Source organism: Dermochelys coriacea, chromosome 13 (assembly GCF_009764565.3).
Source record: "Dermochelys coriacea isolate rDerCor1 chromosome 13, rDerCor1.pri.v4, whole genome shotgun sequence".
Lineage (NCBI taxonomy): Eukaryota > Metazoa > Chordata > Testudines > Dermochelyidae > Dermochelys > Dermochelys coriacea.
In genome coordinates, this window is record NC_050080.1 from 37,722,650 (window position 1) to 37,737,976 (window position 15,327).

The 15,327-nt window shown below is 49.3% G+C and overlaps 1 protein-coding gene across 1 annotated transcript in view; it reads left to right on the forward strand.

The window, feature by feature from the left end:
* The window catches only part of LOC119841806 (mast cell protease 3-like), a 500,929-nt gene extending 488,415 nt beyond the window's left edge, over positions 1–12,514 (forward strand). Inside the window, 5 exon segments of the mRNA XM_043495994.1 lie at positions 7,773–7,917; positions 8,120–8,255; positions 11,299–11,559; positions 12,327–12,348; positions 12,351–12,514. Of these exon segments, the coding sequence (XP_043351929.1) occupies positions 7,773–7,917; positions 8,120–8,255; positions 11,299–11,559; positions 12,327–12,348; positions 12,351–12,475 (689 nt within the window). The 3' untranslated portion in view covers positions 12,476–12,514.
* The last annotated feature ends 2,813 nt before the right edge of the window (positions 12,515–15,327 follow it).

Here is a 15,327-nt window from a genome sequence, read left to right on the forward strand (position 1 = left end):
CTGACCCCATGCCCCCAGGACAGGATCCATCCTCCAACAGGAGTTTGATTTCCCTTCTCTCTCTCTCCCCCATCATAGCTGAGGGACGAGGCCAATCTGACCCACACTATGGGCACCATCCCCCTGCCCCAGTGACAGATGTAGTAGGGGTGTAGCAGGGTGCTGGTGCAAGATCATCTAATTAGCCCCTGCCCGGTCAGCTCCAATCAAGGGAAGCAGATTTGGGGCTGATGGAAAAGTCCTGATGCTGGCCTGAGGATTGGCAGCACCTGCCGGCCTGACAAGCCAAGGGCTATAAAGGCTGGGAAGGAGCCAGGAGGGAGGCAGGCAGCAAGGAAGAGGTCAGTCAGCGAGGGAGCTGGAAGCCTCCTGGCTGAAGACTGATTCTGCCTGTAAACAGAGGAAACCCTATAAAGACTATATAGTTTGGCACTGGTGGTGGGACAAGGCTAGGTGAATAAAGACACAGGTGTGGCACAACTCTCGAGTCTCTCCGAGCCTGATTTGGGAGGGCAAGCAGGCCCAGGAAGAGGGGCTGGTCATGCACCCCATTACGGGGGGGGATGCAGCGTAGTGGACTGGGGCCTGACTACTACCGAGAAAAATGCCTAGCCCTCCCCAACTCTGCAGGAGGTGGAACTGAAGATCATGGGCAAGGGCGTGTGTCTTCCTCAACCATATCCACACTATGCCCTGTCCAGGATGCTGTGCGTGGGGGATCCCCAGAAGAGGAAGGCATCATTCCCGGTGAGTGTGGGACACGGACATGTGGCACCTGGAACAAGAGGCTGCTAGAACTGGACCCTGGCAGGGCTGGGCAGAATTGGGAGAACCAGGATCCATGGCGAGTCAGCCAAAAACCAGGAACTGGAACTGACTAGATCCTAGCACTAAAGACTGTAGGATAGAAATCGGGGACCAAAATTGGCCAGCTCCTAGGAATCAGGGATGGAGGCTAGAAATCAGGGACAAGAACTAGGCTGGTCTTTTAAATGTGGAATGGATCCTAATTATTTTGGGACAGGAACTGGCAAGATCATAGAAATCAGGGTGGAAATGAGCTGCATGTTCAACAGGTTCTAGAAATCAGGGACAAGAATCAACCACATCGTGGAAATCAGGGATGGATCTTAATAGTGAGGGACAGATCCTAGAAATCAGGGTTGGGAATCAGCTGGATCCTAGGAAATAAAAAGGGGAATTGCTGAATCAAGAACCCAAGGGTGGATCTGAGAAATCAGCAGGAGATCCTAGAAATCAAGGGCAGGAGTCAGCCAGATGCTGGAAATCAGGAATTGGAATCAGGGATGGGAATTGAGCAGGTTAAAGAAATTTGTGATGGATGCTAGAAATCAGACACAGGAACTGGCCAGATTCTAGAAATCAGGGACATGGTCCAGCTGGATCCCTGGACCTTGGGGTGGGAACTCCATGCAAGTCCTGAGAGTGACTTGACCGTGAGACCCCAGAAAGAGGGGTACAGAGCTGGATTTCAGGACCATGAATACAGAATGCAGCCCACCCTTTGCTTGGACATCTGTAAACCCACACCTGATTTTTACTTCTCAGGTGGCTCCAGAGGCCCCCTGGTCTGTGACGGGAAGGCCCAGGGCATTGTCTCCTAGGGCAAACCTGATGGGTCAGCACCCCAGATGTTCACCGAGGTCTCCAAATACATCCCGTAGATCAAGCAAACTCTGCACAAGCTGATGCCATAGATGGGAGTGTTCATCTCTTCTCGCGTGATTGGACAGACTATTGAGTATTGCAGAGGCATGGCTGGCTGGCTGGCTGGCTGGGTATTGCAGATGGATGGATGGATGGATGGATGGATGTGTAGCCAATGGTTTTAGTTGATTGTTCATTTATTGTGTGATTAACTAATATGTTAGGTCATATGTAATCATTGTATACTAAATAGAGTTAAATTGTAGGATTATAGAAGGATAAGATTGATCAGTAGTGAGAAATGATAATTAGGTACAGGTTGTACCTTGCTGGTCTGGCTCCTTCGGGACCTGAATGGTCCCGACCCAGGGAATTTGCAAGATCAGGAGAGGTCAATGTCTGCCCCTCTGCTGCCGGCCACAGAGCTCTGCTCTGGCGTAAGAGGGGCGGCATTGATGGAGCGGGCGTGGGAGTGGGGGCGCTGTGGGGAAGAAGCAGGGCAGCTGCAGATCCCCACAGCCAAGGTGGCACTGCATACCCTCTCAGTCAATGGTGCTCCAGTGCGAGGTTCTGCAGCCACCCTGACTCTTCCCCCAAGCGCCGCCCCCATCCCTGCTCTTCTCCCTCCTTCCCTGAACTTTAACTCCATGCTTCTGAAGCTCTGGGAGAGCAGGGGAGGAGTTTCTAAGCCCAGGGATGCTGGCTTTTCCCCGTGAGTGCTCCAGCCCTGGAGCACTCCCACAGGGTTGCTGACGATGCCAGACCAGGGATGTTGCCAGACCAGGGAAGTCTGGATAAAGGAGGTACAACCTGTATTAGGTATTTAAATAAGGAGGGCTGAAACGCAAAGCCTACAGGCTTCAGAGGGATAGCTGTGTTCCATGCTGAGTCCTGTAAGATTTTCGCTTAGCCACACTAGGCCATAGGCTTAAGAAATGCTTGACAAAGGTGACCAAACAGTGACCCTACGCCACAAGATTACAGAAAAAGATTTACCAATGGGTGACAGATGATGGATAGATACTGCAGAACAATGGACAGATGGACATGGCAAATGAGAAGACAGATGCATGTTGCAGAAGGATGGATGGATGGATATTGCAGAAGGATAGCTTGATAGATGGGTAGAGGAAGGATGGATATTGCAAGAAGGATGGATGGATGGATGGATGGATGGATGGATGGATGGATGGATGGATGGATGGATGGATATTGCAGAAGGATGGCTGGATCGATGATGAATAGATGTTGAAGAAGATCGATGGATGTAGCAGATAGGAAGACAGACAGATGGATATTGCAAAGGAAAGATGGACAGAGAGCTACTGGTGATCCAGAGAAATGAACAACTAGTCAAGCCTGCCATGAGATCTCCCTCCAGTCAGAACTTACTCTTATTTTTTTCCAAGGCTACAGTCTGTGCCCTCACCTTACAGATTCCTTTCTATGTTTCTTCACCACTATCTTTTTAAAATTCATATGGACGTCCTATGCTGACATCCCATTGCAGCTATATAACTCTGTGGGGATTTTCAGGGATGGGAGAAGGGGGTTCCCGAGCTCGTAGCTTTCTGCCATGTTATATCGCGATTCCTAGAGAGGGCAGCTCACCTACTTACCAGATCAGCAGTCGGGGTCACCAGTGTTGTCAGTTGTTGGCTGTTCTCTGCGTGCGCTGCACCAGCTCTGGCCAGGTAGCCCATACAGCAGACTTCTATCGAACTGTCCAAGAAAACCACAGACTTGGTTCAGTGGGAGAGGCACTTGGCCAGGTTTATTGCTAACAGAGCATGGTATTAATGCCGTATACGTGCTACAGGTGCCCTCAATACATATATGCCCGAGACAAGGGACTCAGCTCAGTGAGGCCGGGACTTTCTGCTCCCCCCCCCAGCCAGACAAAGACATCCCCTCTGTGACCCCCCCCCCCTTTTATACACTGATATAAACAATTTATGTATTGCCCCTCTGATGTGGTTGGTTACCAGACTTTACCTGTTGGTTTTCTCAAAACACCTCTATCCTTCACCCTGTCATCCTGACCTTATCTTTAGGAGGGATCAGTGTGTTCCTATATCATCTTCAGGGAGTGTATTTAACTTGTATTGGAGGTGTTTACCTTGTATTGCAGTGCTCTGGCACGATCCTTCTGGAATGTGCTTGCGTGAATAATTAGTGCCTAGAATTGCTCGTTTTTTTGCCATGCCAGCCCTGGCAAGTTTATGTATTGGACAGTGAACCTGCAAGCAGGCATCTGCTTAGTAACAGGGCCTGACTTTTGGTTATAGCCTGATTCTTGCTAACTTTATTTTAACTCAGAAGGGCCTGACTTAAATTAAGGCCTTAGGTCTTACACCAGGATCCTTATAGCAGGCCTCATGTCTCAGGAGCTCTCTTCTGATAACATCCTCTATGTCCATCCACCCCTTCACTCTATCCATCCCTCCCTCCCCATCCACAACCTTCTATCAATCCATCCTGCCATCCATCTCTCCCTCTCTCCCTATACATATGGAAGTCTCCATCCCTCCCTCCCTCCCTCTCCACACACCCCCTCCATCCATCTATCCATTCCCTGACACTGTTACCTATTGCTGTAGTATCTCAGGTCTGTTCGTGCCTTCACCTCTGCCATGTTTGCCTGTTAATTTCACTCTATCTTCTGTCTGCCAGAATCAATGGAGTCTAGTGACATTCAGCCTTTGTCAGTGTATAATTCCTTCCAGGGCCTTTAGAACTGGCCACCACTATCACAGACAGCCAAGCCGGCATGTGCAAAGCCACCTGCAGGAGTGAGGTGTCTAAATCCATAGCATGGGGCATGATTGACTTGAGGGAGGCTTCTCTGCTCCTTGAAGTCTTTGAACCATGATTTAAGGACTTCAATAGCTCAGACATGGGTGAGGTTTTTCATAGGAGTGGGTGGGTGAGATTCTGTGGCCTGCGCTGTGCAGGAGGTCGGACTAGATGATCAGAATGGTCCCTTCTGACCTTAGTATCTATGAATCTATGAATCCCATTGACTTTCTGTGGGTGTTCGGCCCCTAACACCCTGGCACCCCTTTTACAATACCCAGTCCATCCTGTCAAGTGTTGGGGCTCAATCCCATGGAAGCTCAGCACCCAGCATCTCCCAATGCGGGGATATGGGGACATTTTCAGAAGCACTGAACAGTCAATGGGCCTCCGAGAAAGTATGGCCAGGAGCAGGTACACACAGCAGTCCACTCAGCCCCTCCCCCCGTGCAATGGGAGCAGCTTCTTATGGGATCCAGCCTCACCTTGGACAGCTACCCTTCGTGTGAGGGTGGGTGGTGAATGGACATGGGACCTTTCCCTTCTAAGGGCCATCGGTTTCAACAAAGCCCCAGAGTGGGGACTGGCTGGCTCAGGAGCATGGGGATGGGACATGGGGCCTTTTCCCTCTCAGAGCACCAACTCTCCCAGACAAGACTGGCTGGCTCAGCAGGGTTGAGAATCTAATTACCGGTAATTGTTTTGGGTCTGGTCCCCAATCTGGGTGTCTGTGGGAAGTGGTGCTGTCACAGATGGGGGGATCTAGTCTCCCTGACCCACTCCCTCCCTCCAACTCACACCCACACTGCAGGGCAGGGGGAGCTTTGAGAAGGATCAAAGGGCTGGTTCCCACCAGAGGCTGAGCTGACAGTTGGTCAAATCATGACTCCCACCACAGTAGCACCAAGCCAGGGCGAGAGCTCAGACTCTGTTGTTAGCTACCGAACCATTTCCCCCAGATTCACTCTAGATGTGCGCGGTACCCAGCAGTGTACAGGTGCTAGGAGCACCAGGGGGCTCCTAGCTAGGTGGGTCCCCAGCTGTGCCTGGCCCCAGAACAGGCAGCCCCCCATTGGACAGGGCTCCAGGGGTTCAGCTGAGGGGGTTTGACCCAGTTGGGCTGTATATTCCCCCCCCCCAGGAACAAAGATAGCCAAGGACCACTTGGTGGGTGGAAACATCACACTGAGTTGTCCCTCTCCACCCCCATCTCTGCTTCAACCCAGGTGCCTGGAGGCCAGCAAAGCTGGTTCAGCGGATGTCTCAGCGATAGCCACATGCCCCATTAGGCGCATGCACAGAGCGGGGGTGGGGGGTATCAATGCAAGCTGCATCAGGGGGAAGCTCTGCCCCATATGTGCACACCACTCCAGGCTCTGGAGGGCGACCAGCCACAGAAGAACCTTCTTCCAGCTCCTGCACCGGGACACAAGGAGGGAGGGGGAGTGGCATTGCTTTGCAAGACAGCAGGCCAGCAAGTCTGTGAGCCTGCCCGTGGTGAAGGCCCCGGCCAGTCACAGGAGTCCTCCCAGTGCAGAGAGATGCTGAGATGAGGCCAAGCTGACCACAGCCTGGGCCTCAACTGGCCACCTCCTCTTAGCAGCTGAGCCACCTCCCCCAGCGCAGCAGCTCAGCAGGGTACTGCCCAGGGTGAGCGCAGCCCTGCAGTGTCCATGGCCCCACCAGGATGAACTCAGGGGCTGAGAGGTCCCAGGTGGCAGGTCCCCTTTTCCACCCTCACCCCCCAGTTGATGTGGTGGGGGGATCCAAGAGCTGAGATGGGAGAGCCCTCACCCACATCCCAGAGCACCTGGCCCTGAGGTTTCCTGCCTTGCATTCCTGGTGCCAATCCAGACGTGTAACCCATCACCCAGGCAGATGTCCCCTCCCCAGCTGCGCCCTGACAATGCTGCTCATACTCCTGCTCCCCAGGGTTCAGGCTGGTGATTGGGGGGGCATAGTGGCCCCGATGTGCACAGTCCCCAGGAGGTTCAGGGCCCCAAATATGCATGGCCCCTGGACTATAGCGCCCCAGATTTGCACAGGCCCAGTGGTGCAGGGCCCAAGAAGTACATAACCTCAGAGGGTGCAGGGCCCCACAAGTGCACAGCCTCAGGGGTGCAGAGACCCAGATGTGAATAGCCCTGGGATTAATGGGGCCCAGATGTGCACAGTCCAGGGGTAAAAGAAGCCACATGTGCACAGCCTCATGGGGTACAGGGCCCCACATGTGCTCAGCCCCCCAAGGGTGCTGGGCCCCATATCTGCTCAGTCCCCAGGGTGTTCAGGGCCCCAGAGCTGCACAGTCTCCAGGGGTAGAGGGCTTCAGATGTACAAAGCCCCAGGGAGTGCAATTCCCCATATATGCACATCCCCAGAGGCTCTAGGGCCCCAGATGTGCACAGCCCCAAAGGTTTGCTTTCTGCTAGCTCTGCAGGGTGGCTGGTGACTGCCTTACACTATGTGTGTACTCCTCCCTGGCAGGATCAAGGAGCTGTGGTTTACCGAGGCAAGCGTCACCAGTCCTATAAGTGACCCCAGAGACAGACACATCGTCTCCTTCCCCAGACTCCTTCTGACAATGCTGCTGCTGCTCCTGTTTCCCATGATCTTTCCCCTGCCCCCGGGGGCTCAGGCTGGTGAGTACAAGAGGGGATAGGCCCCCCTTGGCCACAGAGGGAGTAGAGCTTGGCACTACTGGAGCTGTCTGCAAACCATGGCTCCTCTCCAGAGTCAGATGCTTCCACCAGGGCCATTGGAGTGTCCCCAGCACCCAGCTGGAGTGATGTGGGGCTCCAAGGGCTATTGGTGTTTGCCCAGGACCCAACTAGAGAGGTCCGTGGGGCATGGGGGCAGTTATCAGTGTGTGTGCCCAGAATAAAGCTGAGGTGCCCTTGAGCTTTGGGGTCTGGAGGCATCAGTGTGTGCCCAGGACTCATCTGGGGAGGCATAGGGTCTGGGGGCAGGTGTGCAGGGAGCTAAAGGGGCAAGGGGAGAAGGGGGGTTGATGTTACCATAATAAATCCCCTGAGAGGGAGGCAACACACAAATTCAATAAGTTGCTGATGTGAACGGCCAACTCCTAGACAGGAAATGCAGGTCTGTGCAGTCTGTATGGTTAGAGCGGGGGAAGTGGGGCTAGAAGCCAGGACTCCTGGGTTCATTTTCCAATTCTACCAAACTCTGGTCTCGGACTGGGACTGTTCAGTGCCTAGGACAATGGGGGCCTTGATCTCAGTTAGCGGAGGGATACACCAGCGGCTGTATCGGGAACCTGAATTAAATCCTTCTCTTGACATGTCTGCCAGGGGAGATCATTGGAGGACAGGAAGCCCAGCCTCACTCCAGACCCTACATGGCCTATGTGAAAATTGGGACAATAAGAACCTGTGGAGGGTTCCTGATCCGGGAGGATGTGGTGGTGACGGCGGCTCATTGTAACTGCAATTTTGGGTAAGAAATGCAAGATCCCTGCCCCTTAGCCAGCCACTCTCCTAACCGGGGGCCAGGTCAAAGCTACTCCCCACCCAGCAGGGGAAAGGCCCTGGAGTGCTGGCATGATCTACACACACCCACTTTAACAAGGTTAAAGACCCATGCCTGAATCCAGAGTATTAGCCTGTCTACAGCACCTGCATCCCCTTGTATTTCACAGCAACATCTCCGTGCTGCTGGGGGCCCACAACTCTGAAATAGATGAACCGGGGACGAAAACAATCTGGGTACGTCGCCGAATCCCCCACCCAGAATTCAATGACGAGACGTTTGAAAATGACCTCATGCTGCTGCAGGTACTGGCCACATCTCAGCCCCCACCCCAGTGACCTCACAAGGCTGCAGGTATCACCCCATATCATCACCCCACTGTAATAGATTCCCCCTGGAGTGCCACTTGGAACTGGGGTACCACTGAGCCTACCTGACCCAAAAGCCTGGGCTCCCTTTACAATGTAATGGTGTGACAGGTTCTCAAATCCCCTCCAGCATATATATATGTAGGGACACATCCAGCTGCCGCTTCACAACGATGCTGAGATCAGCACTGCATGGGAAGGATTGGCTAAGGAACTGCCCAGTACTCAAGTGCACACCCCTATCTAGAGACTAAACCCAAAATTGTACCGTCTTGTCCTGCACACAGAACTATACAGCATAAGATTATGAAATTCACCCCCTCCCTCAGTGTGGAGAGGGATATGCACAGCTTTCTGCCCCAAGTTATAATTTCCATATACACACTAGGTTTTAAACAAAACAAAACAAGTTTATTAACTACAAAAGATAGATTTAAGTGATTATAAGGGATACCAAACAGATCAAAGTAGATTACCTAGCAAATAAGACAAATATGCAATCTAAGCTTAATATACTACACTGCTTACAAGTAGCAAATTCCCACCCTAAATGTTGTTTTAGGCAGATTGCAGAGATTCTTGAAGGGCAGTTGCATTTGCCTGCAACTTAAAACTTCAGATATTTTATTTACAGGCTAGACAGCCTTCCAGCCTGAGCTCAGTCCTTCCGCCCTCATTCAGTCTTTGTTTCTTTGATGTTTACAGCAGTCATCCTGGATGGGGATTCAGTGAAGAACGAACCACAATTATGTCACTCCCTTGCCTTAAATAGGTTTTACATAAGGCAGAAAATTTTTGTCTTCCAGTGTGATTCCCACCCCTGGTCAGTGGAAAAATACTAATATTATCATGAAGTCCAGTACCAGGTGGCTTGATCACATGAACCTGCAGCCATAACATAAAGGCTGTTTGCAGTGTTCCCAGGAAGGCTTGCTTAGGAAGGCTCCCTGGTAAGAGATTAGCATCTTCTAAGACCTATTGTTTTTCCTAATGGTCCTTACCAGCCAGCAATCTAGACTGATTGCATCCTGTCTAGTGGATGTTCCCCAGGTGTAAACACATTTGTAATAGATGCATAGACAAGATTCCTAACTTCAGATACAAAAATGATACATACATATAAATATGATAGTGATGTTCAGTAAATCATAACCTTTCCAATGATATTTCACAGGCCTTATCTTGCACAAAATATATCATAATTGTGCCATACTCATATCCTAACATTATTAGGAAGAAGATGAGTGTGATGGGCTCGGTCACAGAGATCCCCTTGGGCCTGACACCTGATGTGCTGAAATTACCTCTGAGCCCGTTTTTCCTGCCAGCCTGGGCCTCCAGAACCCTGCCTGGTTGAGCCAGACATGCTAGCCTGCTGCAACACAGACACAGAATCCGGGCCACATCCCCAAAGCTGCAGACCTTAACTGAAAACAGCTCAGCAGGTCACCTGTCTCCAGCACTCAGACACTTAGCTCCCAATGGGATCCAAATCCCAAATAAATCCATTTTACTCTGTATAAAGTTTATACAGGGTAAACTCATTAAATGTTCACCCTCTGTAGCACTGAAAGAGAGATTTGCACAACTGTTCCCCCCCCCCACTCCTCCAGGTAACAATTACTACGCTGGGTTTACTAATAAACAAAAGTGATTTTTATTAAGTATAAAAAGTAGGATTTAAGTGGTTTTTAGCAATAACAGACAGAACAAAAGTTTCAGAGTATTCACAGAGCAAAATAAAACAAAACATGCAAGTCTAAGCTGAATACACTAAGAAATCAGTCACAAATGATAACTTCTCACCCTAGATGTTACTTCAGATAAAATCCTTCTCAGGTCAGTTGCCTTTTCTAACCTGGGTCCAGCCTGTTCTCACTCACCCTGTGGTTACAGTCCTTTTGTTTTCAGGTGCTTTCAGGTATCTCTTGGGGGTGGGGAGGCCACCTCTTAAGACAGCTGAAGACACCTATTGTTAGCTTCCCCTACTTTATATAGAACTTCCCTAAGGCGGGAAACCTTTGTTTGAAATCCCACTCCCTCTGGAAAAGTACCAGATTCCAGATGGATTTCAGTACCAGGTGAGAGGGTCACATGTCACTGTAAGACCCCAGCCTCTGTTCTTCCTGGGTGGGCCCACAGGTCACAGGGAGGCTTGCAGGTAATCAGGGCCATTCACAGGTCATTGTTTCTGAAGCACCTTTAATGGCTTCCACTTCAGATGTTTGTATCAGCAACACGAGTTTATGTCTTGTTCGCCTACCTCCAGACATGGAAACAATCCATGCAAACAAATAGGATGAACACACTCAGTGGATTAGTACCATTTGACATTCATAAGGAGATGGTCCCGCTTGCTCTTGTCTCTGGATTGTAGCCCAATATGTAGAAAAATGAATCCACTCGGGCTTTAAACTCTCTAGCAGCAAATATGTCAGAGAAATGGGAGATATTACACTTCCCTCTAAGGGCAGCAGCATGATAAGTGTCAACATAATCTGAAATGAAGAGCTCTCTATTCTTGATCACTGGATCTGTAATAACAAGTTCTCGTCCAGAGTTCTAATGATACCTTACAAGGGGCATTTAGCGTACAGCAGTTATGTCATATTCATAAGCATATTTTCATAAAGCATATGGAGCGCAATGTCACAATGGGGTGTAATGCCACCCTGACCCTCAGTGAATTCACACTACTGCAGGTACCACTTTCATTCCATCCTCCCACCCCCACTGACCCCCACACTGCGGCATGTAGCACAGCAGTCACATCACCCCTCCACCAGTGACCTCACTCTGCTGTAGGTATCACTCTATCCCATCACCAAACCCCCTGTAGCCACATGGCATCACAGATTTGCACAGTTCTCATGGGGATGCCCCATCTGGTCCCATCTAGCACCATCCCCCCAGGACAGGATGCATTCCCCAAGAGGAGTTTGATTTCCCTTCTCTCTCCTGCCCCCGCCTCGCATCACAGCTGACAGAAAAGGCCAAGCTGACCCAGACTGTGGGCACCATCCCCCTGTCCAAGAAGAAGGTGAAGAAGGGGGCAGTATGCAGCGTGGCTGGCTGGGGCCTGACCAGTAAAAAAACAAACGACAAGCCCTCCCCGACCCTGCAGGAGGTGGAACTGAGGGTCATGGGCAAGATAATGTGTCTGTCTCAGCGCTATCTGCACTATGTCCCATCCAGGATGCTGTGTGTGGGGAACCCCCAGGAGAGGAAGTCGCCATTCCTGGTGAGTGTGGGACAGGGGCACACAGTATCCGGGACAAGGTGCTGCTAGAACAGGACCGACAGGGCTGGGCAGAATGGGGAGAGTCAGGATCCATGGTGAGCCAGGCAGATCCTGGGAACCGGGAATCAGAATTGCCAAGATCCTAGGAATCAGGAATGGAGGCTAGAAGTCAGGGACAAGAACCAGGCAGTTCTTTCAAATGAGGAATGGATGCTAATAATTTGGGACAGGAACTGGCAAGATCACAGAAATCAGGGACAGAAATCATCTGGATGTTCAACAGGTTCTAGAAATCAGGGACATGAATCAGCCACATCCTGGAAATCAGGGATGGATCTTAATCGTGAGGGAGAGATCCCAGAAATCAGGTTTGGAAATCAGACTGATCCTAGCAGTCAGAAAGGGGAATTGCTGAATCAAGAACCCAAGGTGGATCTGAGAAATCAGCAGGAGATCCTAGAAATCAAGGGCAGGAGTCAGCCAGATGCTGAAAATCAGGATTTGGAATCAGGGACGGGAATTGAGCAGCTTAAAGAAATCAGGGATGGATGCTAGAAATCAGACACCAGAATCAGGCAGATTCTAGAATTCAGGGACAGGAGTTGGTTGGGTCATGGGGTGGGAGCCCTGGGCATGTCCTGGGAGAGACTTGACTGTGAACCCCCAGGAAGTGGGTTACAGAGGTGGATTTCAGGACCGTGAATACAGAATGCAGCCCACTCTTTGCTTGGACATCGGTAACTCTGCTCCTGGTATTTGCTTCTCAGGGCGACTCTGGGGGCCCCCTGGTCTGGATGGGAAGGCCCAGGGCATAGTCTCCCATGGTAGCTGTGACTGGTCAACTCCCAGTGTGTTTACCAGGCTCTCCAAATACGTCCTGTGGATCAAGAAAACTCTGCACAAGCTGAAGCCTTAGAGGGGAGCATCCATCTCTAGTGTGAGTGGAGAGCTAGACAGAGATGATTAAACAACATGTTATGCCATACATAATCTTTCTATGCTGATTAGAGTTAAATTGTAGGATTACAGAAATATAAGATTGATCAGTAGTTAGAAGGTATTAGGGGTCTAAGTAAGGAGGATTCAAATACAAGGCCTACAGGCTGAGGCCTGTAAAATAGTATCTTAGCCACACTAGGCCATAGGCTTAAGAAATGCTTGACATAAGTGACCAAAGAATGACCCTATGCCACAAGATTACGGGGAAAGATGTGCCCATATGTGGCGCTGTGAAAAATGAACAATAAGAGTAATTTTTTGCTTACAAGATCCCCAGCAGTGACATTTTTCTAACACGTGCCCTAACTGTAGAGTGCACAATGTGCATAAAAGCTAATGAGGTATAGTTGGAATCACATTATAAAAAAGGATGCCCAGATCAGGAAAATTGAGCTTCCTATTGGAAACACCATCAGGAACCACCCATCTAGTGATGATCACTTGGCCAGGCATCCATCAGACCTTTAGAATATCACGAAAGAATGTGAGTATAACTATATTTGTAACATGTGCACAGATCTCTATAGAATTTCTATATGCTTGGTTAATCATAACTTTAACCGTAACTCTAATAAAACTTGTGAAACAGACAGGGCCTTTTATGTGTGAAATGTACGTGTGGTCACAACCCTTTGTCCTTATGTGTTCCTAGAGACTCTAAATCTGAAGCAAGTAGCAGAGGTGATTTTCACTTTGTGAGTTTGAAACTGTAGCCACTAGAGCCGAACCTACGGCGGTGTAATACCACACTACAAAATTCACTTTAAATGAAAGAAAAGGCAACAGATGGATGGATATTGTAGAAGGATGGATAGACAGAGGATATATCCTTGCAACAAAGCCCGTTGCCAACTCTGTCCACATATCTATTCAGGGGATACCATCATAGGGCCTAATCACATCAGCCACACTATCAGAGGCTCCTTCACCTGCGCATCTACCAATGTGATATATGCCATCATGTGCCAGCAATGCCCCTCTGCCATGTACATTGGCCAAACTGGACAGTCTCTACGTAAAAGAATGAATGGACACAAATCAGACGTCAAGAATTATAACATTCAAAAACCAGTTGGAGAACACTTCAATCTCTCTGGTCACTCGATCACAGACCTAAGAGTGGCTATACTTCAACAAAAAAGCTTCAAAAACAGACTCCAACGAGAGACTGCTGAATTGGAATTAATTTGCAAACTGGATACAATTAATTTAGGCTTGAATAGAGACTGGGAATGGATGAGTCATTACACAAAGTAAAACTATTTCCCCATGTTATTTCTCCCTCCCTCCCACCCCACCCCCCACTGTTCCTCTGATATTCTTGTTAACTGCTGGAATTAGCCTACCTGCTTGTCACCATGAAAGGTTTTCCTCCTTTCCCCCCACCTGCTGCTGGTGATGGCTTATCTTAAGTGATCACTCTCCTTACAGTGTGTATGATAAACCCATTGTTTCATGTTCTCTGTGTGTGTATATAAATCTCTCCTCTGTTTTTTCCACCAAATGCATCCGATGAAGTGAGCTGTAGCTCACGAAAGCTTATGCTCTAATAAATTTGTTAGTCTCTAAGGTGCCACAAGTACTCCTTTTCTTTTTGCGAATACAGACTAACACGGCTGCTACTCTGAAAACAGAGGATAGATAGATACTGTGAAACAATGGATGGATAAACATGGCAGATGAGAAGGTAGAAGGATGGATGGATGGGCGATACAGAAGGATGGATGGATGGTTATTGCAGAAGGATGGCTGGATAGGTGGATAGACGGATGGATGTATATTACAAGATAATACACAGATTGAACTTGAAGAAGGATGGATGATCATGAATAGATACTGGAGAACGATGAATGGATGGACATAGTATATGAGAAGACAGATGGATATAGAAGAAGGATGTATGGAGGGATATTGCAGAGGAAAGGAGGACAGAAAGCTATTAACGTTCCAGAGAAATGAACAAACAGTCAAGCCTGCCATGAGATCTCCCTCCAGACAGAACTTAGTCTTCTTATTCTCCAACACTACAGTGGGTGCCCTAGCCTTACAAATTCCATTATGAAAAGGAGTACTTGTGGCACCTTAGAGACTAACAAATACTCCTTTTCTTTTTGCGAATACAAACTAACACGGCTGCTACTCTGAAACCTGTCAGATTCCATTATGTGTTTCTTTCACACTATGTTTCTAAAATTCATATGGACATCCTATACTGACATCACAGCACCTCCATATCTTGTCAAACTTTGTGAGGATTTGCAGGGAGGAGATAAGGGGGTTCCCTAGCTCATAGCTTTCTTCCGCATTAGTTCATGATTCCTACAGAGGGCAGCTCACCTACTTACCAGATTAGCGGTTGGGGTCACCAGTGTTGTCAGTTGTTGGCTGCATGTGTGTTGTCTCTGTGTGCTACACTGGCTCTAGCCAGGTAGCCCGTACAGCAGACTTCTTTCGAACTGTCCAAGAAGAACACAGACACAGTTCAGTGGCGAAGGTGCTTGGCCAGGTTTATTGCCAACAAAGCACAGTATTACTGCCTTATATGTGCTACAGGTACACTAACACATTTATGCCTGTGACAATGGGCTCGGCTCATTGAGGGGGTGAGTCTCCACTCCCCCCAAAACCAGACAAAGACAACCCCTCTGTGACCCCCTTTTATACACTGGTACAAATAAGTTATGTATTGCCCCTCTGATGTGGTTTAGTTAACACTCTTTACCGTGTCCCTGATGGTTCGCTCAAAACATCTCTATCCAACACCCTTTC